The following is a 27,889-nucleotide window of genomic DNA, read 5'->3' on the forward strand; positions in this document are numbered from 1 at the left end:
GTTGTGTTCCCACAAAAAGCTGTATGTAATCTGATAGATTGTCTCCAGTGATGTCATACAATGGCTAAGTTGCATTGTGGGTAATGTAGGTGCCAAAGGTGACTTGGTTTGCCTCTTTAAATATGTTACATTTCAGCATTAAAATATCAAAAAACAACTCGACCTTTGTAACATAAGTGGAACACAAACACTTTTTCTCCCTGGAAATAAAGTTTTTTTTTAATGCAGTTATGCAACATTGCATGTATTTAGAAACAGACTGTAATTGTGTTTGTCTGATTGAGGGGGGAGATGCTGGGGTTATAATGTACATCTCTTGTCTACTTCATCCCACCCCTGTTTGGCAGAGATCACAAACTAATTATGTGTCATTTTTCTCTAATGGACATTCTGCTTTCTCATTTGTTGCTATGTAATTTGTTGCCATGTAATGTCCTGTGCTGTTGGTTATGCAAGATCTCTCCCTCTCTTCCTTTTGAGTGTCCCTCCACTGTGTGTTTCCTCTGCAGCCGTTTGGTTTCCTGGTGGCTTTGTTCCCACTGCTCTTGGAGAGCTCCAAAGAATGCCTGAAGATGCCAGTCAAGCTCTGGACCAATTCAGTGAGGTGGTTGAATGAAACCAGCAGGTGGAGAACCATCCAGTCTGCATGAAGGATGGATGGGCCGTTGTGGGGAAAGGATGTTTTTGCTCTAATTAATCAAAACCCTATTCAGTGTAGTTCCACTTCCGAGCTGCTCCCACAGACGGCCCAGTCTATTTGGCAATGGCTGAAGGTTTGCATAACTGGAGCAGCAGTGACTTCCTCCCAGCAGAATTTCCCCGTTTCTGTCCCACTTACATAACAGGTTGAGCCCTACGTAGTAGACTGGTTGATGACTTATTACTGTCTGTTCATTTTGGGCCTTGCTTCATATATATATATATATATATATATATATATATATATATATATATATATATCTTTCATAGAGTAGAATGCTGCAGCTCAACTCCGGACTAAAAATAGAAAATTTGACCGTATTACACCAATCTTAGCTTCACTTCATTGGCTTCATATCCATGTCAGATCAGTTTTTTGCTTCTGATGGCGTATAAAACTGTAAATGGTCTCATATCTGTCTGATCTTATCTTCCCATCACACGCTTCACAGTCTCAGAATGGAGATCCTCTCCACCGAGTTAAAAAGTCAGCTGCCTTCAGGGCCTTTTTCCTATTGTGCCCCTTTCCTCTGGAATAATCTCCCTGTTGATATCAAACAGTCTGACTCTCTTGAGGCCTTCAAATTTATAGTTGCATTAAATTTATAGTTGCATTGATGCTGTGTGATGGATGAGACTGGTTTAGACAGCTGTGTGCAGTTTTTCCATACTGCTGATTTCTCTAATATTATTACCACAGCTATGGACACTACTTCCCACAAATGAAAGTTGTATTACCTTTTTTTCACGAGCTGTTAACACAAAATTGACATTTTGGGACCATATAAAGTTTGTGAAGGTGATTTTAACAGTCCCCTTTAGACAATGTCCTTAAAGCAATGTCAGCGTTCATTTGGAGTTGTGTTTCTGGCTGCCTTGTTAATATAAGTCCAATATTTACACTGAAATATGCCTCAATATGGGTATTAATTAATCACTAATTCTGTCTGTTTGCTGCTCAGCAGATAGTGTACAGTGGGTTAGGGTTAGTTTATATGAGCGTTTTTTTTTGTGGTTTTTTTTAGAAACTTAAAAATCATTTATAAAAAACAGACTTGTGATCAATTTTGATCTTCAGCTTAACTTAAGCAGTAAAGCTTGTATAAGTAGTTATTTGTCAAACCTACTTAAACTAAATGATCTCATCCTGCTGGTTATGCAGGGGCTTTGTAGGCTGGGACCCATATACCTCCAAGCCCATAGTAGACTTTGCAAGAGCTTTATGAACAATGTGACGGGAACGATTAATTAAAGGTATGAGGGATTAGCAGACCTACAGTCATTATCTCTGGACATACAGGATCAAATAATCTTTTCACATGCAGTCATGAAACTTTATTGTGTAGTTAAAATTAAAATAAAGGTTTAGTTTGAAGATGCTTGTGGTACTCATGGTTAGTACTCATGGTTGCTCTTTTGTTAAGCAGAGGTGGGAATTGTGGAGTCATCAAGTCATCTCCATGCCATGTATTTGTTCTGTTCATGCACTATCAATCAATCAATCAATCAATCAATCAATCAATCAATCAATCAATCAATCAACTTTATTTATATAGCACATTTTTAAAAACCACAAGGGTAGCCAAAGTGCTGCACACTGAGACATAAAATAATTTAAAAGTTAAGTTAGAAGCACAAAAGAGACAAATATGAAACTAAACCAGCTGAGTCCAATCAGCACAGCTCTTCAGCCAGGAAGGTGAGCTAATTAGTGAATGCACCTGGTTCAGTGACTGAGCAGAACAAATACATGGCATGGAGATGACTTGATGACTCCACAATTCCCATCTCTGTTGTTAAGTGCAGCTGCAACAATATTCCCAAACTGCATGTTTTGCTATCACATTTTAGTCCACTGAATAATATGTGTGCCTGGCTTCAATCCCTTCTTCCATCACGTGTCTTCTGAAAAGCCATATTTTATCTTTTTCCTCATGACTATTCCTGACCTAACCCTCATTTCTGCTGTCTTTATTTAAGTGGAAATCGCAAGCCAAGTGCTGTCAATTTAAGTTGATTAGATCACTAAGAACCTGCTTAAGCAAGGTTTTTAATGCTCGGCATCTTTTCTGAAGAAGGCTGTTGAAATTATTTTACAACTACATTCAAGTATAAATCTAAGAATAGTTTTCTAACTGGAGTCCCCGGCCTTTCTTGGCCCTGCAAACAGTTCTTGAATATCTGGTACTCTACACATACTAGTGTACTCACAAATGTATGAAAAGTCACCAGAAATCCACCGCTGTTGGATGCCTCAACCCACTGTCATCATCACCACATTGCCAAACATGTTGATGAATGACATCAGTTGTTGACACAAGATTACACATGTCACGTAACCCTTTAAATTAATTTGGCTTAAGACATTTTTGGCGTATTAGAATAAGAATCAGACACAGATGTGTTGCCAAGTAGGTTTTCACATACAAAGAGAATTCCTTGGCGTTGTGGTGCGTAACAGTCCAAATAAAAAGTGAAAGATGATAGAAAGCACAGTAATTGATATTTATTGGTTGCTGCATAACAACTTGTCCCTAAACTGGAGAGATCTGGCCTACAGGGGAGAAGTATGCCAGCACATTTTCTAAGACGGTCTTGTAGCCGATCTCCTGTGACATAACCCACCATGATGCATACAGTCCAAGTGTGACAAGAGAAGGTTGTCTGAGGGGACAGAGTATGACCTCGCTTTTGTCCTTGAGAAAAAAAGGACGCATTGTCTTCTCAGACCGACTGAGTAGAAAGTAACGAACCCACTCACTGCTCCTTGAACTGGCTCCAAGGACAGTGGGGAGGCTTGTTTCTCTGTGTAATCTGTGCAGATGCTGTCGTTCAGATTGGTGTTGTTCTTTCTCCGCACTGTGCTGACCTTTGCGAATGCCTGGGTGCTGATCTACGTCATTGAATCAAAGCTTCACTTGATAAAGTTTCATAATCATTGTTCTCGTCGCCCAACACTGTGGCTGAACTTCAAGTGTTTGTGTATTAAAAAATCTGGAAAATAAAATCCTTCATCAAGTCGTGTCTGATTTCTGCATTTCACATGCTGCTGAATTCATTTAGAAACATGCACTTTATTAGGGAGTACCAAATAAAGGTTTCCCATTGTTTTTTCAAGATTGAATATATCTTCCTATCGTCTGTTCTCTGCTTCTAAAACTGAATCTGGAGGATCACACACAGGGTAGCAGCACACAAAGGGTATGAACAGTTTACTGACCCCTTGCTTTGCATTTTCCAAGCCGAATGAGGATCATTGACATCATCTACTGGAGACAGACACAACCAGGTGCACCAGTCCAGTTTCCAGCTCTGCCTGTAGACTTCCTCAGTCTGCAAACTAACACGTAATCACATTCACTCTCACATTACCTTCTTGTGCTTTTCGGCTCACAGAAGTCACAAGGGTTAATGACTGTCACTGAGGTTATGCTAGTTACTGAATGCACCATGCAAACATGTGTCAGCAGTGCAGTCACACTTTCCAATGACAGCATTGCTGTGTTTGCCATGCTGGTTCTTTCCTTCTCTGGCACGAATATGTGTATCATTGTCCATGTGTGTTTGAGCATGTGTGTGTTTCTTCTCACATGGGTGGTGCATCTGTGGTTTTCCCACAAGCTGTCAAAGGCTTAGAAAATTAGGAAATTTAAAATAGAAGCTGAGTAATGCATTGGGGAGAGAAACTGAGATTGGGTTGGGTCCAGAAAGCAAACACTCTCAGATGAGAAGGTTCCTCCTCCTCACTCTCTCACCAGCACACACACAGACACACAGAAACTGCAAACCCTCCTGGCAGGATTGAGTGTCCCTTTAAAGCGTTTGTCTATTGATATCTGTCTGGAGCCTGGAAGCTTGTCTCCCCCCCACTCTCTCTCCCTGCAGATGCAAGTTCATGACCTGTTATGTAACTGTGGTCCTCAACCATTGTAAAAGATGTGACAACATGATTAGACCGAAAAAAAAAGAGGTTCTTTTACTTTTCCTTATAAAAGATGTAATCACCCCCGTTATCACCTCTGTCAACCACTTTGCACAGTGCAAAAGGAGGGCGTGATGTCTTGTTTGCCAACGCATTCTGTGTAAAGATTTCTTCATGCTGTGGTGAACAGAAATACTACAAAGTAACAGTACCACAATGGAGAGGCCTGCATTTATAACTTTACATATTAATGTAAAGCTGATATGGAAAAGTGTATATAATGTGAGAAAGCCCAAATTATTGTGAAAGGTTTGAGGTTTGAATGGAGTTTCCATGTGAATGCAGGAATAAGTGGGAAGAGGTTGAAGATTTGTGGGTTGGAAGGGTTTCCTAAATGACTTCCATTGTAACTAAGCTTCAAAGAAAGTTGAATATTTTTGGAAAGCTGTAAAGGGATGTAAAGGTTGAATAATACTCAAAATGTATGACATGTGAATCATTTGAATGTTTCAAAGTATGAGTTTAAAAGCTGTGAAAGTATGAAAATGTGGGACTTTATTTTGATTTTTTTTTTTTTTTTTTTTTTTTTTTTAACGGAAAACGCTGAATATTTCAGAAAGTATGGAAGGTATGACTGAGAAAGACAAAAGCACTCCACTCCTAATTAAGAAGAGTATTTTGATGTTTGAATGAAGTTTGTACGTTGAAGAATGTGGAAGAAGTTGCAAAAAAGCGGCGAGAGAATAATAATAAAGAAAGAGTGCGTCCATGTTGTACTAATTATTAACCTCCTCACTGTTCTTACATTTTTTTTACTTTTACTACTGGCATCCGACGCCCCCACCCCCTTGTTGCCATGCCATCCTAACGGCTACTTCCGGAGTCCTCGGCCAATCAGAGTCATCTGCCAAAACCGGAAAATACACACTTGAAATCGAAGGAGGGCTCCACGTTAAGCAGGACTTGATGAAGAGGTAATTTTACATTTTCGCAGAGTTTTCAGTCTTTAACCTATTAGAAATTAAACTTTTCGGATAGTTTGCCGAAGCTGAGTTTCAAAGTAACGGGAAGTGTATGCACCGTAACGTTACTTACGACATAACCAACCAGTTTTGGCACAACACTAACTGCGTAACCAAGGTTACCGTTAGTCAGACAGATGATGACAGATAATTTAGCTAACTCAGCTAACTCCGCGGTGTATACTGTTAGCTGACAGCGAGCTTCTAAAGTGTAACGTTAGTTGGTTACAGTGTAAGTAAGGGAGCAAAGATTAAACGATATAACGCTGACGTTAGTACTAGTTAACCAACAAGCAGTTTGTCGGCAGTAAGGTAACAATGTTATCCAAAATAATGACTCATGTAACATGAAGGTAACATAGGTAGGTTTGTGCGAGTATTTGCCTGCTCTCTGGCATAGGGCTGAAACTAATACTTCTTTTATTCAATTATTTAATCAATTCATGTTATTTTCTAAAGAAAAATGTCAGAAAGCAGTGAAAAGCTCTAGACTGCTGTTTAGTTTGCTTTTACTTTTAAGCATTTAATTTGTTAATTTCTCTTCCACCTCTCCCCCCCAGCCACCATATGTGCTTAGGGTCCAGCCTCAGCCCTAATGAAGAGTCAGTCTCTGAAGAAGGCAAAAAAGGTACCTCATCCAAGTGTTTTGTAACCAAATGATAATGAGCTAAATATTGAACTTCTGTTTCTTGAATGCAGTCATGAACATGTTTTTTCTTTGTATCAGAGCTGGATATACTTTGAAATATTTCAAGTTATGGCAAATATGTAAGTTTGCATAACAAACCACAGTGCTTAACATACCTAAGTGCCCCTTCCCTGTAATGTCAGAGGTATTGCAGCAGGTCTTGTCTTTGTGGCGCTGCTTCTCATTCATTTAACCCTAAGTCTCAAGCCACAGTACGCTATCATCGACTCTCTGCCCCCTTTAGGCATGCAGCTTCTTGCAGTCAATCATTCAGCTCCTGCTAATCTCCCAAACCTCTGATCTGAGAGCTCTTATATTACACATACTCATACATGCTGCCATGTCGGCTGGCATTGTGCTTACTGGGATTTAGAGGCTTTAGCTGGGAAACTAACCAGGGTGCTTTTAACAAGTTGAGTTTTATTTGTATATGTATCTGAACCTTTTTAGGGCATTTGTCAGTGCTTCTATTTTGGGTCTATACACTTAAGGTTGTAACAGACACGTGGTCACATACTTTTACCTTGACTTTCAGGCTGATGAGGTCACACTGGGATGTGTAATTGGCCAGCAGTCATTGGCTTAATGACAAAAACATTCTTTGATGAAGGGAGTCATCGAGTAACACAAATGCATTGTGTCCAGAAAACCTTAAAATAGATCCCTGATGCCTCTCCCAGGCTGTTTGCCTGAAGGAAGGTGGTTATTACATTAACAATTGGTCCATATTGGCACACAGTACAGATGAGATTCCCTCTGAGATCAAAACTTAGGAGTTAGGGTTGTGTTGTGCAGAAAAAGTAACACTGCCGGCACCACATTTGAGGCCCAAGTATCAAAGCTTTGACCTTTCTGAATAATTCAGGGACTAACCCCAATGCAACAGGGCGACTCTCAGGGCTATCGTTCTCCTTCATGGCTGGGACTTACCAGCTAGTCGCCATGGAAAGTGTGATGAGTTTTAATCCTGAGACTGGCATATGATAATCTCATCAGTGGCTTAATTTTTCTGATTAGTAGCTGTGAGCCCAGTTTGAAAGGAGAGATATTGTTCTCCTCTAAGGTCGGGGAAAACCAGTTGGACAGAGAAGTGGAGCGTGGTATTTGTCATTGAGAGGGCACCATGCATGAAGCCGGTCCATTCGATGAGGAGCCGACCTGCTCCGAGTATCCATGGCACAATCCTGGGCTTTTGCCAGCTGCATTCCTCCCTCCACCTCACTCCCTCTAGCTCTCATCCTACCATCCAGGGAGACTCTCATTAAGTGCCCTTTTGTTGAGGGATTACTGAGTGTATTTTTAACCTCTGTTCGCACAATCGCTGGACTGTCGAAGCAGTTGTTGGCACTGTTAGCTAGTTTAGACTCCATATCTGTGTCTGTCTGGCATCTGTCTGCCTTCACTGTCCCTCCACATTTTCAGCCTCTCTGTCTCACAGCTCTCTATTCCACAGACGTGTCCCTCTCTTGATATTACATTCATTCTTTTATGCTATTTTTGCCAATACAGGACCTAGTTTCTCCCTGTGCAGTCTCCAGCTGTGGTTCACGTGCAGGACCCGAACATTCAGAGAATTACTGCCTCAGTCTTTCCATCATTGTCCTGCATCTGACTGCTCCATTTTTTTCTGAAATTTATTTGCTCAACTGCACTCAGTGTGTGTGAGTGTGTGCGTGCACTGTGTTTGAGGAACATACTGTTCCCTTCCTACTGGGCATGAGAGAGTTAGGTAGAATGAATTCTAATTTGTCACATACTCGTTGAGAGTTGGGTTGTTGGGTTTGGCTGCTGGAGAAATGCACATAAGAAACTCCTTGATGGCGAAAACATTGCGAGGGAAGAAGAGGTCAGTGGCATGGAAACAACAGTTTCTGTATTTGGGTTTGGTTTGGTTTTTGTTGTGTCTCTCTGTGTGTTTAACCTGTTTGACCTTTAGTTTAGCAACTTATGCGCATATGTGGTTTATTGTGTGTTTCTGTGTGTTTTGGAGGAGGAGGGAACCAAGCAGGGGCCGTCCTTTAAGCGTACCAAGCCAGGCCAAAGGTGTTTGAGCTTCAGGTAGGCAAAGACCTCTCTTGACTATCACATGTCTGCAACTAACCTCCCTCTGCTCTACTAGTGTTTTACTTTCTGACACCAGTCTCCCCCATCTCCTCCCTGTGGGTTCCTCCTCACCATCTGACCCTGAGTGTGTCTCAGGTGTGGTGTTAATAGGCCAGGTCATGCTAGTGTTATGTAAGTTTGGACTTGGAGGGGCATACAGTCCAGATCAGGTATATAGGCTACTGTATCCTATATATAGCTGGGAATGAGCTGTTCCTTTATGGTCCACTACATTGCAACTAAACACCAGCCCGCTGGGAAAGTCCATGTAGATGCCAAGTATTATCCTGGCTCTGAGTAGACATAAGTAAGGGTTGGGCATGATGGATGGATTTGTACCTAAAATCGGAATGCCCTGTTTTATGACCGATGTAAATTTGCCTCACAAGGAAGTTATCGAGGGTAGATTCTTGGTCTGATTTTGAAATTATAGCCATGTGACCTTCTGTTAGAGTTTAACAAGCATCCATGTCTTATAAGAAATGTGTTACATCATATCAGAAGTGATCTGACAGGGCTTGATTCTGTCTCTAGGTCTCCAATCACTACACGTTGCCCTAAATGATAAATGTTTTTTATTTGTCAAACTTGAAACCTGCAGTCTGGGACTTGACCGTTACATTTCTCCTAGCCTAGTCCTAGCCAAACAAGTTCACACAATGCTGATTTAGCCTTTTACCAGCAGATAAATCTATGTTTTTGTAGTATACCAGAGATATTGCTCTCACTACATGAAAGGGGAGATAAAAGTTCAGCACAGCAGATTTAAGTCTGGAAACATAACCGAAAAAATGACCAACCCTGGAATCTGCAAGTGGTTCCAGTCAGTCCTAGATAGAGGAATTTCATATTTGAGCGACCTTCTACTCCAAAGCACTTTTTTTTATCTTTGTTGCTGTAGGGATGGAGTGTGTGTATGTGTTCTGCATGCAGGTGTGTACTTTTTTTTCTTGCAGCAGTGTTGTGGAGAAGAGTCAGCAGTATTTTTCCACTGTGCATCATTTAGCTCTCCTTTGTTTCTATCTCTCTGTGGGACTCAGGTGTTCTCCAGTCAGCCTGTTGGAACAAGGCCAAGCATTTCCAATCAGCACCCGCTCAGAAACCATCATCAGGCCCAGCACCCCGAACCCCAGGAGTCCCAGCGCCCTCTTTGCCACCTTGCTTTTGTGTCACCTGCACTGCACATTATCCAGGTACAGAACTTTAGCTCAGGGGAAAAGAGACAGAGTGAGGGGAGGAGAGTCAAAAAGGTTTCTGAATTTTAACATAAGTGATTGATGAGATGGTAATGGGGAATACTGCAGTGGACTGCAGGTGATAAGGAGAGATGTGAGGACAAAAGGGTGCAGACAAAATATTGTCCGGGAAAGTGAGTGTCTTTTTTTTTCTGTTGTAGGGAATCGAATGTTGTCTACATTATGTTAGATGGCAGGGTAGACAGCTGGTTTGAGGATATAAAACGCTTTTTATGTGGATAAATGTTGCTATTTGGAGGGAGATTTAGGACTGGATGTTCACATGACAAAGGGGTTGAAATGAGGTCTGCATTAGTGCAGCAAGGGGTGTAGATTTTGTCTGAAGAGGGGAGGTGCCTTTAGAGGGGGGATATGGATGGGCTCTTCTGTAATCCTCTGACATGTGCACTCTTCCTCACGTGCACACACTAGCACTGCAGTGCAGAGCTGTCTATGGCACAGAAACACACTGCTGCACTGCTGCCAACGCAGCCCACTCAGCTTTGTATCATCAGCCAACGTCCCTGCCCACACAGTCTGTAAACACACTATGCATTTCATCACAGACCGCACTATAAATCATCCTACTGTTTTCTCACCTGTGCTACAGTGGAGCTTTATGGCTCTTCCCAGTCACCCTCTTTTGCCCTACTTAGATACCTCAGAAAACCTCCACCATAAGGCCACATTAAATTGAGATTCTTCCTACGTTACGATAGCAGTGGGTGACCATAGTAATGATAGGATTCATGGTTTGTTCTTGACCTACTTACAGTTTCAGTACTAGCTGCGTCATATTTGTCTTCTAATTAAGTTATATGGAATAACATCATTAAAATCACTAATGCTTGCTTTGGATAAGAATAATGGATATATTTTAAGTGTCTTACTAATGATGTGTTAAAGTGCATACATTACTGTGGGAATAATTTAATGGTTTAATGTTTGGGGAAAAAAATGGCCAGAATTCAAAGGCAGCCCCAAAACTATAAGTGGCCGCATAATTACTTACTGCTGCTCACTGTACTGGACTTGTTCATCTTTGATGTAGCAACTAGGGATGAGAAGACATGGCAGGAGAGCATGAAGTGAGAGAGTCGAGTGAGAGAGTGAGAGAGAGTCGAGCATCAGCAATGGGTGAATTGCGTGGAGCTGGGATATCTTCACACGTTACTTGGTGAAAGGAGGATTAATTTCGGCATAACCAATTGTGATTGTGACTGTTTTGGTGATTTTGTTTATGTTCAGTTTGATTGAAGCGTGTTTTATGATGACTTAATGATGCAATTAAGCTCTTACTATGGTAAAAGAGAAAAAAAATTATTTGGAAGCTGTGGTTGTATTTTTTCTGTTTAGGAACGAAAATAGGTGTAAACATTTCTCCATTTTTGATATTTTTGTGAGTATACAGTATATAGGACTGTTTTATTTTCCTTTTGCTGAGATGTGGAGTTCAGTGTCAGCCTGCACTGCAAGTAGACTGCACAGCAGAGTCAGACTATCCGGCAGAGTAACACACACAAGACTCATGTCTGATAACCCAGAGCTTCTCTCATTTCTGTCACAATAAATAGACTTACGAACTTTACGGTGTGTATCCATGTTGTGAAGTGGTGTGTGTATGTGAGCATGTGCTTGAGGTCAGTCTGCACCAAGCCTCTAAGTTGCTGTAACTGTACTCCATCTTAGAGCCTTATATTACCGTATTATGTTTTTCTGCACGTGTGGGCTTTTTCCACAGATTAATATTCATCTGGATAGCAGTCAGCAGGAGCTCAAACTGTGTCCCTTCTGCAGGCTGAGTTGATTTAAAGTATTACATGTCCTGGACGAAGCAATTGCTTGTCTTCTCACGGCAATGATCCCATTTCTTTTAATATAATGATATTAGGTTTCAAGCCATGGTTTCACATTTCCTTCAGTCTATGCTGTAGTAGGCTTCACTCATTCTCCCACAATTGCAGTCCTATTTGTCCTTGTTCCTTCATCAGTGACCCAGTCTGACTCAGACAATTTACTTTTCCTTTGTATTTGTTTGTTATCTGCTATTATAAGTATGGCACTTTCCCATCCCATCCTTGTAAAGACATAATAGATGCACATGGTTTGACAGTGTGCTGTCACCACTGCAAAAACCTGCCCTTTTTGGGTGAAAAATAGCCTCATCCAAATTCTATTTGGCCTCTCAAAACAATGTGAGTGTCTGGAAAAGGCTTTGGTCTGGAGAGTGGCACTGAGGGCATGCCATTGTGTTTATGTCAGTGCCCAGCTTTTAATAGTGTGCGATAAGGTGTATAAGTGCTGTTATTTATGGTAAGGGAGATGTGTGGGTTTATATTTAGTGTTTGAGATGTGCCAACGTGCCAGAGGAAACACACAGTCGTCCATCCTGTCACCCATTCTGTCACCTCATGTGAGGTGATCGATGGTGGGAGTTGACACACTTCGGAGGTGAGGAAATGTCAGGGATTCACACACTGTATTGACACAAACACACACACACACACACACACACACACACACACACACACACAAACACACACACACACACACACGCGCGCACACACACATCCTAAATGGCTTAAAGCATGAGAACTTCCGATGAGAGAGCAGGTGTTGTCACGTCCCCTGTGTTGATTAGCATCCTTGACCATTTCTCCTCCACATTAGCACATCTTAATGTACTCTTCCTTTTTACAAGAGCATTTTCTCTTTATCTGCAGGAAGGTCAGGCTCAAACCTTTTATGCTTGTTGCAGATTTGATTTACATCTCCACTGCAGGTGACAGGAAGGCAATAAGGATTTTAGCATCATTGCTGTGTGCTTGTTATAAGCTAAGGCCAGCTAAGACAAGCTAAAGCTAATGTTCCAGAGCCCAAAGTGACATCTTCAAATTGCTTCTTATTATAATACAATATCTGCAACTGCTATCACGCACATCTTAATTGATAGGTACTGTAATATATTGACAAACTCTAGAAAACATCTAGATCCAATCATTGATATTTACCGATTTTAATGAAAACTTTTGTTAATGTCCATGAGAATGGATAACAGGCCAGAACTTTCACTTATGATAACAAGTGCTGTCAAGGTCAAACTCCTAAATTTAGTATATTTGATTATATTAAAACAACGGCAAAACCACATATGAATGATATTTGAGCCATCAGTGCAGATGTGTTTGTGTTTTGTTTGTGTACATTCAACAATCTCAAACATGGAGACCTTGCCATTAGAGTCAAATAAAGCAAGTGCTCCTTGTCGGTTATGCATTTGAGATTTATGGTTAAGATGTGGAACTCATGTTTGAAGGCAACTCAATTCAGTTCTTTCATACAAACGTACCTTTAGCGATGAATTACTGTTGGATGGAACGCTGCCTTCAAAACATCAACAGATTTACTTGGCTCGTGTTGTTGCAACTGCAGCATCTGCTGTATGTTGTGTTTTGTCTTTCCTGACAGGCCTTCAGATGTCCACTCTTCATCATGGTGTTGATTGTAAAGGCCATGGATGAGGTGTTGAAATGCAAATATATGAATGGTCCTCTCTACAGGATTAACCGAACACGGGCCTTGGCTAGGTGCTTGTGATACTGATATGTCGACAGGTATCACTTGCTCACACGATGTAACCCAACTCGAAGGTCCCTGCCAAACTCAGAGCGATTATAATGGATATCTTGGGTTGACCTAAAATTTGCCTGCCCACAGCCTTGCTTAGTCCAAATTTGCCTGACATTAAGAAAACCACGTTACTGATGACTGATGTTGTAGTCTTTTTTTCATTTGCTGCATAACTGTTGGCCAATTGTTGTGATGAGAATAACTTGTTGTTTTCCTCTGAACAGAATCTCAGATTTTTGTGTGAGCGTGGTCCGTATGAGAGGCAGTCTGCCAGAGGTTTTCTTCCAAATAAGCTATAGTGCTGTTAGGGGACAGAAAACACTGCTCTGCTGTCCCATTTATGAAGCTTCCTAGAAACTGAACTAGAGAGTGTGGGTGTGCCAATGTCCTCTGACCTTCCTCAGCTGCAGAGGAGCAAACCAGCCAAAAGGACATGGAAATAGTCCAGTCCAGGCTTGTTGGAGCAAGGTCCCAAAACCAAAACAACTTAAGTAATCACTGTACAAGGTCACTTTTCCAGTTTGTGTAAATGTGACACACATGAAAATAATTGTCGTTAAACACAGAAGAACAGCATAAGAAGGGAATCTTTAAGGAATTCAGATTTTTTTTATGCATTATTGCTCACTGACGAATTAATTAGTCATGTTGCGCCTTGCGTTGCTGTCAGTGAATGTTGAAGCTTGTTCCAGTAATAAAACTACAGTGTGCTTGAGGCATCCAGCCGTGGTGTAAGAGCCAGTTAGCAGTCGTCTGCCAGACTGGAGCTGGTGCAACTGAATTGTGTCAATGGACTGAAGCCAGCTTAGTCTCTGTCTAATGATTCTGAGAAGTGTGGACGGTTTAAGCATGAATCCAGGAAGTGTGTGACGTCCACATCCCTATTTTCTATCCAGTGTCGCCGAGCTTTACAGCTTTATAAACAGTCCCTTAATTCAATGACTCACCATCAGTCACAAAGTTAGGCAGTACGACTGGACCATCACATACTAAGAAAACCTCCTTATATGGTCTACAAGAGAGGCATTGTCAATCTTTTTGTTTGTCCTGTTGTTAAGACTAAAGTGTTTTAAACACAGAGGGGTTTCTTACATCCATCACCTTTGCAATACTCTGAAGGCTAGCACATCCCTTGCTCCCTTTGCAGAGTTGTGCATCTAAATAATTGTATAATTAATGATAGATATCTTACCACAGTCAGCAGATTGGTGTCTTTTTCAACAAATATCCGTGTCCCTTTCCTCAGGGCCCCCACAGCTTTCATCCTGCCTGCCTCCCACTTCGTGCTTGCTCTAGTTATACTTCTCTCAGTTCCACACCTATCTTCCTTATCAACGATTATCGTCTTCACTGGCCTGCCAGTCCAAACTCCCCCTTCTGTATGATGCATCTCCACTTCCTATATTAGTTCTTGTGTTGAAATTTTGCTGTGATGGCAAGGGTAGCGCAGGTGTAACAGCATTATTGATGGCCCCATTTGATATCAGTGTGCCAGTAAATCTGTTGGCATGCATAGTACCAGGGCCATGGAGCTGGCAGACCCAAATTGGATACAGCCATTATCAATGCTATTAGCTAAATATACCTGTGTTTGGCAGGTCAAAGTGTCTGCTCCAAGAATGTCTTTTGCTCAATGTCCCCATTAAATGTTGGTGTATACACACGTAACACATCCACCTGTTCGTAGTCATCCATTTTATTTCAGTATGCTACTTCTTTGAGTAGGTGACTAGCATTATCTTCTGTGATGACAGCTCTGTGTAATTCAAGGGTAATATTAATATTAAATATGATGTAATAATTCAATTCTGTTGAATTGGGATGGGACAATAAAAGATTTTATTGCGGATTCCGATCGTCATCATGAATATCCTCACATGGATGATTAGAAAAAGCTGTCTAGCTCACTGACATACAGTTCTATATTGGTTTCCTGATTTATTTTGGATTGCTTAAGCCTCCAGGCTTAGTCACCATGGCTGAAGGCCAGGCTTGCACATTATATCCCTTGCAAAAAAAAAAGTTAAATTGGATATGTGTAAATACTACAGATTCCAAACTTAAAAAACAACAGGGAGATGAGGTTGTCACCATTTATTTGTCCTTTATTTGTACAGGAAGACTTTATGACTTTCGACTACTTTTTAATGATTCTCTAAATAAATGTGTCCTACCTGTGATGCTAAAATATTTGTTTCCTAATAAGATGTAAGGTTAAAGTGTTTCCAGTATGTCTTAGTGAACTTCTAGTTGTTATCTTAAAGTTTTCAGATTATTTGATGATTAGCGGGATAATATAGCGGATAGCAATTATGTTGGACAGAATAATTGTGACATGAAATTTTCATATTGTCCCATGCCTAGTCTGTAACTACATTTAACTACCTCTCTTGTCCCATGTCAAATCAAAACATCACTTTACAGTGGAGTAATACAGCTCCTGAAATAAGACCAGCTTTATCAGCTGTATTAAGATTAGATCTCGACAGATATACATTTGAGGGATCATTGCAAAAAATGCATGTACATCTGCCGATATATAGACATTGGAATATTTTACTCCTTAATAGCTTCAAAAGTAAAACAGTGTGAAATTGTCCTGTCCTTTAAGGTCAGTTTGTTGATTGAATTTATGCAGTCATGAAAACAATGTTTGTTTATTTAGTTTGTTTGGGCATAAAAATGTCAGTCAATGAAAATCTTTCTCTTCTGATAAAAATGTCTTCCCCAAAACTACATATTGCACTCTTTAACAATATTATTACCAGTGATAGTTGTCACTCACCATAGTTTATGGAGAAGAACACAGGAGTGAAGGACTAATTGAGGGCAATAGGATATTTTTGGTGCTGTACTTCTCATTTACAAGTTAATTAGGCCAATCATCACGGCAAAAGCCCCGGGTACTCATTTCATCATAATCTCACTCTGTCTGTTCTTTTTAGCATCTTTTACCTTCCTGCTCAGGAAGAGACTAGAGATGTTAGACAGGAAACCAGTCCAGGATGGGTGAGGGTGGGATGACCTCATTACTGACACCCCCCACCCATACTAAACACGTACACACACATTCTTGTTGACTGCAAGGAAGTCTTCCCCTTTCTCTAGCTGTCAAAGTTAATTTTTTTCCCTTATATGGTACTGATCTAGGCATTATTATACATACAGTCCTCAGCAATAGACTCATATGACAGGAAATACACAACATTAACTTAGCCTAACTGTATTTGAAGTATTGATGGAACTACTGGCTCTGAATAGCTCAGCCTTTGAAGGCAAACTTATTTTGACAGGTGGGATTTCTGTACTCTTTGTTACTGCTTTTATGTGACATCATCTTCTTTCAGCGTTGTTGCATGTTGTTTAGGTATATTTACATGCATAATAGAGACAACAAGCTCAAAAAGTAAACAAACAGGGTAGACACGTCTGTACAGTCATGGGGTCGTTGCAGGTGTAGCCATGATCTGTCACCAAGACTTGACCTATGTGTTCAGCTATGATTTCTATGTCTGCCCTCTTGGCCGCCAGTGAATTGTTTCCCTCCTGTGTGATCCCTGTGTTTATTTGTTTTTGAGTCTGGCATGGAGCAGACTTGGTGTATTAATAGCCACCCAGCTGAATTGCTGACAGCATGTGGTATTTTTAGGGGGGCTTAGGTGTTTGGTGACCCATGGGGATTTGGTTAGCAGGTTTATCTGGTTTGATGTCATGTGAGTTGATCAGTCTGCAGATCGATAAGATCAGCCTTTTTCCACTGCACCAATGCCAGGTGTTAGGCTTGGAAAAACAGCAGAGGTAGAGTGTGTGTGTGTGTGTGTGTTGTTGTATGTGATTTGTGTGTATTAGTTGCTCTGTTCCTGCCTGTCTGCATGTGTGATCATCATGTCTTCTGAGTGTTGTGCGTGCATGAATATGAGTCGATGTGTCATGCACATTTCCCCTCGGCGTAAATAAGTCGAGGTAAATCCAGACTGATGCCACCTCACTCAGATTATTTGTCTCACCCTAAATCTTTTAAGGCTCTTGAGGTCGAGAAGGTCAGCAGTACAAAAACAAACAACAAACTACTACATGTCTTAAAAGCCATGAAAGAAAAACACACATAATATTTTTTGGACACATTTATGTATAAATGATTAGTTGTTTGTGTTGTGTTTACTTGAAGTACTATCCAAATGCATTTGTGTGTGTGCCTTCATGTCCTCCTCTAATGCCTTTATACCTACATTTGTTTTCTATCAAGAATCACTCAGCACCTCCATGTTAGTCTCCTCCTCCAAGGTGCATAGCCACACAAGGGCAAACACACTGCCGCCCCCCCACCCCCACCAGCAATCCTTCCATTCACGGGTCCTGTTAATACAGTCATATGTGCCGATCACATTTCTAGGATGCCAGAACGTGCTGTAAAGCCTTCCGGAGCTGCTGCAGCCTTGATTCAATGAAAGATCGACCCACTTGATAACCTCAGTGACATACCTGCTCTCTCTGTCCCCTTTGCTTCTCCGTTTGTTGTTGATGGATGAAAGCTCCCAGATTAAGTTTGCTAAGTGAGTACTTTGATCTCCGTTAACGTGTTGATCATGGTGAGGATAGCAGAACAGTTGTCTCCATGACTCTGAATAACTGTGAATGTGGAGCAGAAGTTAATGCCCAGGTCAAAGACGTTTAAGGTAAAATATTGCAGTGGAGGCTTCATGTGCCACAGTCGCTTCACCTTTACAGCAAGGAAGAAGGATTCAGGTTTAATTTCTGGACCTTTTTGTGTGTTTTTTGCGATAAAATCTTGCATCACTGCTGGTGTCCCCAGTGGGGCTACAGTTGCCCCTACAAGACAAAGACATACATGTGTAGTAAACTGTGCATGTGACCTTTAATTTTTAATGCCTCCACACATGTTTTTGGCCTTAAGTCAAGTATTCAAACACTAACTGCAATAGCCCAACAGTCCCTTTTAATTCAGTCAAGCTTAAAATGATGAAGTGATGATATTTAATATCCAAAAGGCCAATGGTCAACTTCACAATGACATCTTAATGTATCGCAAAAACACTTTTCAGGCCATTATTCAACGTCATAACTCAGGAACAGATGGGAAGATTGTGACCATATTTCAATAATGTCTAATCTTGGGCACCCACCCTACAAACTGTGGTGATTCTCGAGATCCACTTTTTGTAGTGTCAGATACAGATACAGACTCACTTCCTAGTTGTCACAGAAGCAACTAAAATTGTAATTGACTGACCTACAATTACCAGACTGAAGAAGAGAGCACATGATCCAAGGACTTTGAAATCCAATTGTAAAGTCATGCCTTGACCTCGTTAGACAGATTCAAATCTGTCCCCTTGCTTTTGTCAAGGCTGGAAAAACTCTCATCTTGTCAGGAGGTGTTCTTCGAACGGCACGCCTGTTGTGCTCTGTGTGGAGATGAGGGGCTGGACTCCAACTTCCTGTTGGCTGTATATCAAGCATTGTTGTTTATGACTGGCACACTCCTCACCAGCACTGTGAAGAGCCCCTGCTAACTACCCCGTGCTGCTCTCAGCCTATTTCTTTCAAGGTCATGGCTTTCACTTCCCTGTCTCTCCTCCACTACAGTATGTCATTTCCTCTGCACGGTTCTCAGTTACTTTCCAATTTGGGCTTCATGTTCCATCATGTGCCTGTTGAATACCTCTTCACACATTTAAAGGTTTATTGCGTATGCTGTAAATCGCTTAAATGTTTGATATACATACATTCGTGATTGTTTGTGTTTGTGCCAGCTGGTCTGTGAGCTTGTTTATGTGAATCAGATCAGGGTCTGACCTCTCTGAGCTTCAAATAGTATGTGTCGTATTGCTTTAAATGTGGATGTAAATGACACCCACAGTGGTTGTTGCTATATCACTCTGCTGTCTCCAAGGTTATCCTGATTTCAGTGTAAGCCCCTTGACATTGCCAACTGTCTGTCATTTCCAACAACAATATAGCATGCAATACAGGTGGCGACATTGACATAGCTGTATGTTTACGCTGCAAGACAGGCACATGATCTTAAGCTCGGGGATTACATCTAACCTGGGTTAATAGGTTTTAATTTTCCACAATTAAATCGCAATTTTACACTTGCTGCCTTCTGACAACGCAAACAGATTAATCTGTTGATTATTTTCTCGATTGATTGGTTGTTTGGTCTACAACATGCTGAAAAATGTTGATCCTAAAGCCTAAAATGACGTCCTCAAACATCTTGTTTTGTTCAATTAGACAACTAATTGATTTATTGGTCCAGCTCCAGTATTGGGCTTTCTTGAAACACAAAATGAGGTAATACAGGAAGTCAATGTGACAATCTTATCTACAGTATGTTATCTTGCTGAGACCAAGCAGGCATGTTTATCAGAGTGATCTGTCCGTTATGGTGCCCATCACATAGAAAGCTTCGAGGTGTTTGTACACAACGCATACGTGCGTTTAAGTGTAACTATGTCTATTTTCTACTTGTTTGTCATGGCCTATTTTCCTCTTGTGTTCCAAGAGGCAGGATTAGAGGCAGATTAGTGCTTGGCTGTCTGACTCTGTTCCCTGCACAACCAGCCATCATCCAACTATAATGTACAGAAACATGCATGGAAGCAGGCAAACACACATTTGCATTTACACAAAAAACGTGATGATATTTAAACACCCGCAAACATGCAGCCATTCACTGAACATATACGTATGTTTGTTATAACACAGCGTGCACTCATTAGTGTGTTTTCCCATTAGCAGTTAACTCACATGAATGGAGCCTGCAGTGAGTGACTGGCTTAATCAGATGTTATTTTGGCTGCTACGATAATCTGTGTCAAGAAGGGCTTGAAGAGTGCGAGATGAGGATTATAGTTTCCACTCTGGCTGCAGCACGAGCTCTCAGCAACCACCTCAGGTCACCCCATCTTATCTTCATAGCACCACATCCTGACCACTGTTGCTGTTTACATCTCCATATTCTACTACCTCTATTAACCCTTTAAACTCTTACTGAGCTGAATTAACTTTGCTGTGGAGGGTTTGAGTTATGTTTGCTGTGCCATGGCCTTCTGTCCTTGTTTGGAGATTTTTGGTCAGATTTAACTTGTGTAATCTTTGTTTGTCCATGTTTGAATAAGTTTGGTCAGTTTGCCGTGCTTTTCAGACAATTGCCCTGACAGGAGGCATAAAGTATACACAATCCATAGCAACACACCTCCTTCATGCCCAGTATTAGCAGTAACCTCATTCATATTGCCTACATGCAGTGTGTTTTGCTTTCAGACTGTGACCACATTAAGCTTGCCTAATAGGTAGTGCTTGCCAAAAACCTCAAAGAGACCATCAGTTGCTCCTTTACAGAGATGCAGTCCCTGTAATTGGTATTTTGACATCTTATAAGTGGTGTAACCTTTTCAAGCAGGTTGTAGTACTGCTCTGGTATGACTTGAAAGATCTGTCTTTATTTTCTGGCTTACAACAAAGATGAACTCTTGGTTGTTTTTTTCTTAATAACCACAACTTGCTCTGGATTTTATTACAATATTTCCAATATTTATGGCATGTTTGAAGATGTCCTGCCACCTTAAAAGACAATCGTACAATTGATATCCTCTTCACTCTCCAGTTTTAGGTCATTTTTTCAGTCAACTGTTTGACCTATCAAGTTTGGTCAACTGTCTTGTTTGAATTTGTCTGATAAGTGTGGCTTTACTTGTTGATTTTTCCATCAACCAAATAGTATTTTACATATTTACTCCAGTCAGATAAAAATATAAAAATAGTTTTACCTGTCTAACCCTGTTATGCAGTGTAAAATGCATAATGTGTAAAAAACTTATCCAGTCAAAAATGTGTTTTTCTTCTTGTCCCTACAATTGAATGTTTGAGCTTCACTGTGTAGATTAATGTATGAGCAGAGTTTGACACTAGAAGGCTGTTTTTTACTCAAAGTGTCAATTTTATCTGTGCTAAGTGAAAATCTGATTTTAAGACGTGGGCCTATGAGCATGATTTGTGACATCACAAATAGTTTGGAAGCCAATCCTGGTCCAATATTCAGCATATATTGTGTTGTAGAAACTTTAAATGGACTTGACAGTGAAGTAGGAGACGTCTTGAGTCCAGCAGACAAACTTTTGAAATGAAAATTATTTGCATATTCATATTTTCTAGAATTTTTAGTGAGAGAGAAGGACTAAGTGCTGTTTTTTAAGGATTTAAACGTGGTATTGTCGGACACACATTAAATAAGTTTTATGTATTTCTTTGTGTGCAAGGGATGTTTAAATATTGCAAAAGTGCATCTACATACACTAAGTGTGATAACATTGAGATGAAGCCGTCTTTATTTCGTAGTGTAGTCAGTCAGTAACTTTATATGTGACTACTTTGTGTTTGTTTATATTTGTCTACTGTGTGTTTTGTGTTGCATGTCAGTTTCTGTGTTTCTATCCCTTACTCGTTCCTACACCTCTCTCTAAATGAGGAACTAATGCTGCCTGTTCTGTCAGGTTGTTCAAACCCTGCTGACACACAGAGAGAGAAGAAATCGCTAGGTTCAGCTTTGCTCTCCCTTCTTGTTTTTATTCTTCTTTCCTCTCTCTCTCTCTTCCACCAGACTCCCCCCTCCCACCCAGTCTTTGTTTGCTCGCTCCTTTCCCTCGAAGGGTTACCACCCAACAACCTGCTTTTGGTGCTCCTGATTGGTAGGCTGCTTGTGATAGGGGCGGTCCGAGTGTCGGGCTTGTGAGAGCTTTACCAGTGGTGAGCCAGCTCTCAGCTGTCAGAGAGCATCCAGTCTGCAGTGGAGGCACAAGCAGGATCTGTCTCTGTTTGCATTATCTGCCACTGCAGCACCTGTCCAAATATCAGCGTTTAAAGGACTTTCTGTGGCTCTCTGTTTCTACTCAGCTACAACAACTGCCAGACAAGGACTTAAAAGGAATTAAATATCCACTAAATCTCGGCTTTTTATTCTCTTTCTCTTCTATTTCCTCCTTCCTGTCCTTTGTTTTCGACCAGCAGAATCCCTCACAGCACAAGCGACGCAGATCATCATCACAACATCAGCTTCTGAAGACATCGTGGGAATAATTAATGCGAGATACCACAACTAGTCCTCTGTGGATCTGCAGTGTGCGAGTCGGTGTGTGCGCATCCTTGCCAGATCGGGCCCCCACCACATTGTGTGTGCGTGTGTGAGGAGGCTAATGCCCACGGCAGTGTGGTCAGGGCCAGAGGAGGATGGGTCCGGCTGTGGAGGCTCAGGCGCAGAAGGCCATGGATGCAGAGCAAAAGCAAAAGCACCAGCTGCAAGTGCAGCACCAGCAGTGCTACATGGAGAAAGGGGTGATGCTTGAGCCCTTTGTACACCAGGTGGGGGGACATTGCTGCGTCCTGCGCTTCGGGGAGCAGACCGTCTGCAAGCCCCTCATACCCCGAGAACATCAGTTCTACAAGAGTCTGCCTACTGCAATGAGGAAGTTCACCCCCCAGTACAGAGGTAATGCACACTAACCTCTTCTAACCTGTGTATAGCTGTTGTGTTTTGGTGTGTTGTTATGCATCTCTCTTTCTTTATTTCATCATTGTGCATGTGTGCAAGTCAGATCTGAATTGATTTGTTGCAGGCCTGCCTTGCATTCTTGCATAGAGTGATTTATGAGATATTTGGAAACTGCCCAAGTGTTGTTGATTGCCAGCAGCATGTCCAAATTCTGCCACAGGAGGGTGCTGCAGCTGAGACTGCAAGCGAGCCTCCTACAAACAGGCCACCCAGTTGTGATGCGCTCTTTGTAGGAGGCTGTACACAGGTAAGACAGATTTGCCCCCCCCCCCCCATTTGATTTTCTGGCACACGACAAACAGCATGATAAGGCTACGAAATGAGATTCTTCCTCGCTCAAATCCAGAAATCTAACAAGCTGCTGGGCAGAGACCATGAGGTCATCTGAAAAGGTCAACACAAGCAGAACTTGACAAAATCCCGACCAAACCCTTTATATAATCTTTAAAGATTAAGCTCAGTAAGTGGCAAGAGCAAACAGAGGCTTTTGGACTAGTTCATCATGTCACCTCTATATCTTCTAACACATTTCACAGTAAACTCTTCAGGGGTTTTTTGTCCACTGTGGTAGGGATTAACTCATAACATAACATCCACCTTCTCAATGCCTCAACAAAAAATGTTAAATCAGTCTGATGTTATCCATTTCCCCATTCCTTTGCTGTGCCATTTTGACTTTTTTTCCCTTGTCACCTCTTTAGTTTTATTTTTACTACTCTCTCAGTCCTGCTCTCCTCCTTATTTTGGCCTTGTCCCTCAGCCATATTATGGGAAACCAGGCTGTTTATGATACAGACAGGCTTTGGGAATCTCCTGGACCTTAGCTTCCACAGGCTATTATTTATTGTGTTCTGAAGCCTGTTGACTAGCATTGAATCTATTTTTCTGTGCATGTGTGTAGTGGTTTCTGTGTGCTATATATGTATAATGATCATCATTTTGTGTGAGATAAATTTTTTGGTAATAAACTGAACTGACTTAAATTTGGAGCCTTGTGTCATTTGTGTTTGGGCTGCTATTTTCTCTGAGTAGCATGATTTGTTTTTGTGTGTATGGGAAAACAATGCCCGCATATTGATATTGATTTATTTATTGATTGTTCTTTCATTCTGTCCTTTTCTGTGTTGCTTTGAGTGCTCAGTAACTCTGCCCCATCCTCTCTCGTCTGTCATAGTTTTGTCTAACTGTGAGTGTAACTGCTGCCAAAAAGCAGAAAGATGGGGATAAGAGATTCTTAGCACTTGAGAGCTTGCTTTATCTTGACAGCTTTATTGTGAGACATATTCTCTTCACTGCTCTCCGACACAAATGTCTAACAGATGTCTTTCTGTCTCCCTCTATCTCCCTCTTGCTCACAGGTGTAGTGTCAGTGAGCTTCGAGGAGGATGAGGAAGGGAACCTTTGCCTCATCGCTTACCCCCTCCAGAGTGACCCAGCAGCAGATCTCGAGAACAAGGACCCCTTGGCTGACTGCGAGCCCAAAAGCGAGATGCTCAAGTGGGGGAAGACAATATCATCCTCACTGCTCGTGGACAGCAAGAATTACAGCAAAGATGGACGAAGCCGCAACACCACTAAAGACAAAGAGAAGGGGTAAGATGTGGGAAAATGTCCCAAAAGAGACAGCAGTACACTGAGGGACCTGTTACTCATGATAAAACAGAAGGTGTAGTCGATGCATCAGCAGGCGGGGGCAAAGTGAGTCACTTTCACACTTCCATCGAGGCTTGTGTAAATTGAATTGGACATGATGCATTGATCACTTCAGAACGATTACACAAGGATGTATTTAAAGCGATGTTTAGTTTTCCATGAATGGTGAAGCTGTAGTCTGAAGACTGATATGAACTGACTGATGACGCACACGTTGACTTACACATTCAACCTAAGGCAAAATTGGCTCTAAATGCTGTGAGAGGCTGATCATTGGCCTTGGCAGCCAGAGGGAGAGTCACAGCCTCAGGGTTACATAACTGCAGTAGATGCAAGTCTGTGCATACGCACAAACACAAAACTTGGTCGGTGCCTGGCCTTGAGTAGCTAACAACTGGAAGGATGAAAATATGAGGAGGTTGATTTTTTAGTTTTTGATGGATGATAGAAAGTGAAAGACTTTACTCCATTGGCTGCCTCTTTATATCCAAAGTAACAGTTCATCACTGCCCTACTACCCACATACATACTATAACCATGTACACAAGCAGATACTGAATTTGTTTTTTGTGCCTTCAACTGATGTGTCTCTTCCTCCCTCTGTCGTCCAGTCTTCACAAGCTGCAGGAGGACGTGGAGCTGGAGTGGCTGCGGCAGACCGAGGTGCTATACTACAGACTGGAGCGCAGTCACAGTAACGCTGTGCAGCTCAGACACAACCCCTGGAGCCTCAAGTGTCAGCAGCATCACCTGCAGAAGATGAAGGAGAACGCCAAGCATCACAACCAGTACAGTATCCTTTCACTGCCTGAGGACTGCACTGTATTTTTTTTACATTTCTTTCTTGCCAACATTCAGTATCACAGTGGAGAGAGGCAGGATTAGTTGTTCAGTGGTTCCCTGCCAGAGGACATGGCGTGTGTCCCAGCCAACTGAGCCACCAGGACACATGGACACCTGCCTAACTACAGGCAGCTGAAACCTATACATGATTATCAGTGATTCCAGCATGTAGCTGATACAATGTCTAGCTATCAATGTCTTTGTCTGGTGGAGTCGTGCTTCCAAAGCACTCCCATTAGTCACATGATATCGCTGTGACTTGCTTGTACCTATTACAATGATAATAACCTTCTATCCATGTGCATTGAAACTACATAGTGTTCTCAGTTTAACTTTATCAGTTGTAAGCTGATTAGTCAGCGACTTTCGACTCTGGCTTCCTTGACTCAGTTTCCAGAATTCATTTTGCTGGAGAACCTAACGTGGCAGCACACGATGCCATGTGTCTTGGACCTGAAGATGGGCACACAGCAGCATGGAGACGATGCCACGGAGGAAAAAAAGGCAGTGAAGATCCGAAAGTGTCAGAGCAGCACAGCGTCCTCTTTAGGAGTCTGCCTTGCTGGCATGCAGGTGAGCTTCAAGCCAAGACTGGCCTCAGTGTTAATGGATTTGTCTTAAAGGAGTAGTTGGGCATTTTTGGAAACATGGTTATTAGCTTTCTGGGAGAGCTAGATAAGAAGATCTATATCACTCTCATATCTGTCTGTTGAATATAAGACCACCACCAGCAGCTGGATAGGGTAGCTTAGCACAAACACTGGGAACGGGGGAAAAAGCTTGGGTCTGTTCAAGAGTTACAAAATCGACAGAGCAGTACTCTAAAGCTGTTTAATTAACACATTATATCTTGTCTGTCTTGTTTTGGAACTATCCCTTTAAATACCTGACTACCAAGTATTGTTCAGGAATCTACCTTGTAACAAATGGCAGGGAAATTGGTGGTAACTATTTGAGAAGACATTTGTTGTACAATTAACAGTAAATTGACTATAAAACTTTATTTGGCCAGTCAAGATTATAGTCAAACATAGGAAACTAGTCACCATTCCTAATATCCATGTTTCTCCGTCTCTTCAGGTATACCAGTCTGATACGGGCCAGGTGATGTTCATGAGCAAGTTCCATGGCCGCAGGCTGACACTGCCAGACTTCAAGGAGGCTTTGTTCCAGTTCTTCCACAGTGGACGCCGTCTACGACGTGAACTCCTCTCCCCGGTGCTGCAAAGGCTCAGAGACATGCAAGCTGCCCTGGAAGCCTGTGAATCATACCGCTTCTACTCCAGCTCCCTGCTCATCATCTATGATGGAGCGTCTCACAGGAAACACACTCGCCAACACACAGAGGACGGTCACTCTGAAGAAGACGAAGAGGAGGAGGAAGAGTATGAGGATGAAGAGCCGGAGGCTGAACCAGAAATGGAAGAGGAAGAGGAGGTGGGTGAAGTAGCAGGTGCACTTGGTTTTCCTCACAGCCCCTCCACATCTAGCGAGGGCAGCAGCAGCAGTGGGGGGAGCTCGGGTGTCGGCCAGGCTCGCTTATCGCGCTCAGAGCCCCGCGGCCCCGTGGTGGATGTGAGGATGATAGACTTTGCCCACACCACCTGCAGACATTACCAAGGAGACACTGTGGTGTACGAGGGCCTGGACAGTGGCTACCTCTTTGGTCTCCAGAACCTGATCACCATTATCTCTGAGCTGGAGAACCACAGCACAGACTGAAAACCTTTGGAAGAAAAGAGCAGGACAGGACTACAGAAGGGGAGAGATATTTTTCCTCTCCCCTTCAAAATTCGACCTTTTTGTAGCTGGCCTTTCATTGGACCCATCCTTGTTTCTGCCATTGGTGCTTCTCGATGTTCCTGTCGTGTGTTTCCGTCTTCGGAATATGAAACAGATTTTCACGTAACATAGAAGAGCCATCCGTGTGACTGATGCAGTGATTTACCCATTGCCATCGTTCTCTTTAACCCAGTTAGGACAAAAAAGGGTAGGCAGCAAATAAAAGCAGTTTGAAGCCTTGAGACAGTAGAAATGTTTTCCTTGTGTCCGATTCCAAAGAAAGTATCAGCATTTTGCACGCACAAACATGCACTGAAACACATTCTGTTGAGCGTGTGTGTTGACACTGAGACAGGGCTACCTGAGGGAGCAGGAGTCGTATGTGTCTGAGGACAGAGTCCATGGGAGGAGAGGAAGTGAGCTCACACCCTCCGTTCTTCTCTTCTGCCTGTTCATTCTGCCATCATTCTCTCCTTGTTCATCTTCACTCAAAGAGACTATATTCATAAGGCTATCAGAGACAGATGATATAGAGTTATTTCTTTATTTGACATGTTTCATAAAATAAACTAAAAGTTCAAAAACGAATGTGAATGGAGAGTACTACATTCCATGTTATTAATGTTACAATAATGATATGGATTAATATTGTTATTTGACATGTTTGGATACCTCTATCTTGTATGTTTGTGTTGTCCACAGTCTGTTGGGGGGAATTAAAGACGTGGGTTTGTGCTA

General features: G+C 41.8%; 1 protein-coding gene across 5 annotated transcripts; it reads left to right on the forward strand.

The window, feature by feature from the left end:
* The first annotated feature begins 5,496 nt into the window (after positions 1-5,496).
* On the forward strand, positions 5,497-27,889 carry LOC311254732 (inositol hexakisphosphate kinase 2-like). 5 transcript variants are annotated; one of them, XM_084348659.1, is made up of 10 exons: positions 5,574-5,595; positions 6,204-6,271; positions 8,322-8,389; positions 9,475-9,627; positions 21,926-22,071; positions 22,333-22,810; positions 24,232-24,466; positions 25,138-25,319; positions 25,767-25,942; positions 26,450-27,889. In XM_084348659.1, exons 6-10 carry the CDS (start codon positions 22,552-22,554, stop codon positions 27,089-27,091), a joined length of 1,494 nt encoding a protein of 497 aa, XP_084204785.1. In that variant the 5' UTR covers positions 5,574-5,595; positions 6,204-6,271; positions 8,322-8,389; positions 9,475-9,627; positions 21,926-22,071; positions 22,333-22,551; the 3' UTR covers positions 27,092-27,889. The 5 variants fall into 5 exon arrangements, with proteins under 5 accessions (XP_084204788.1, XP_084204785.1, XP_084204786.1 ...); XM_084348660.1 differs by lacking the exon at positions 21,926-22,071 and having other exon boundaries at positions 22,330-22,810; XM_084348658.1 differs by lacking the exon at positions 21,926-22,071.

Source organism: Pagrus pagrus (genome assembly GCF_965226575.1).
Source record: "Pagrus pagrus genome assembly, chromosome: 3".
In the NCBI taxonomy this organism is placed as follows: Eukaryota; Metazoa; Chordata; class Actinopteri; order Spariformes; family Sparidae; genus Pagrus; species Pagrus pagrus.